Source organism: Apaloderma vittatum, unplaced genomic scaffold (genome assembly GCF_000703405.1).
Source record: "Apaloderma vittatum isolate BGI_N311 unplaced genomic scaffold, ASM70340v1 scaffold24463, whole genome shotgun sequence".
Classification (NCBI taxonomy): domain Eukaryota; kingdom Metazoa; phylum Chordata; class Aves; order Trogoniformes; family Trogonidae; genus Apaloderma; species Apaloderma vittatum.
The window spans coordinates 14,158-14,681 of record NW_009707806.1 but is presented as its reverse complement, the minus strand read 5'-3'; the positions used below and the strand labels follow the sequence as shown (position 1 = coordinate 14,681).

Below are 524 nucleotides of genomic sequence, written 5' to 3'. Positions count from 1 at the left end.
GGCAGGAGATGTGCCGAGCTTGCTGAGGTCACAGGGTGGAAAGCGCGAGGTAGGGCGACGGGGCAGGAGATGTGGGTCCGGGAATGGAAACCGTGGATCCTCTTTGCAGCCTGAAGCTGGAATGCGAGAAGCTGGTGAGCGAGAAGACAGAGATGCAGAGACATTATGTCATGGTGAGCGACCTCTACCCGGCAGGAGATGTGCCGAGCTTGCTGAGGTCACAGGGTGGAAAGCGCGAGGTAGGGCGACGGGGCAGGAGATGTGGGTCCGGGAATGGAAACCGTGGATCCTCTTTGCAGCCTGAAGCTGGAATGCGAGAAGCTGGTGAGCGAGAAGACAGAGATGCAGAGACATTATGTCATGGTGAGCGACCTCTACCCCGTCCCCCCTGCCTCCCCCAGAGCATCCCTGACTGCCTCTCTCCGGTGAGGTCTCCCACCCGGGGAGTGCTTGGCCTGGACAATGGGGCTGGGGGTGCGTGAGTTAGGAGGGGGTTAATCATTTCTAGCAACGCCTCGATCCTC

General features: G+C 59.9%; 1 protein-coding gene across 1 annotated transcript in view; it reads left to right on the top strand.

The window, feature by feature from the left end:
• Positions 1–342: 342 nt before the first annotated feature.
• The window catches only part of LOC104271624 (transducin-like enhancer protein 2), a gene marked incomplete at its 3' end in the record, with an annotated part of 14,232 nt that continues 14,050 nt past the window's right edge, over positions 343–524 (top strand). Inside the window, 1 exon segment of the mRNA XM_009866346.1 lies at positions 343–363. Within this exon segment, the coding sequence (XP_009864648.1) occupies positions 343–363 (21 nt within the window).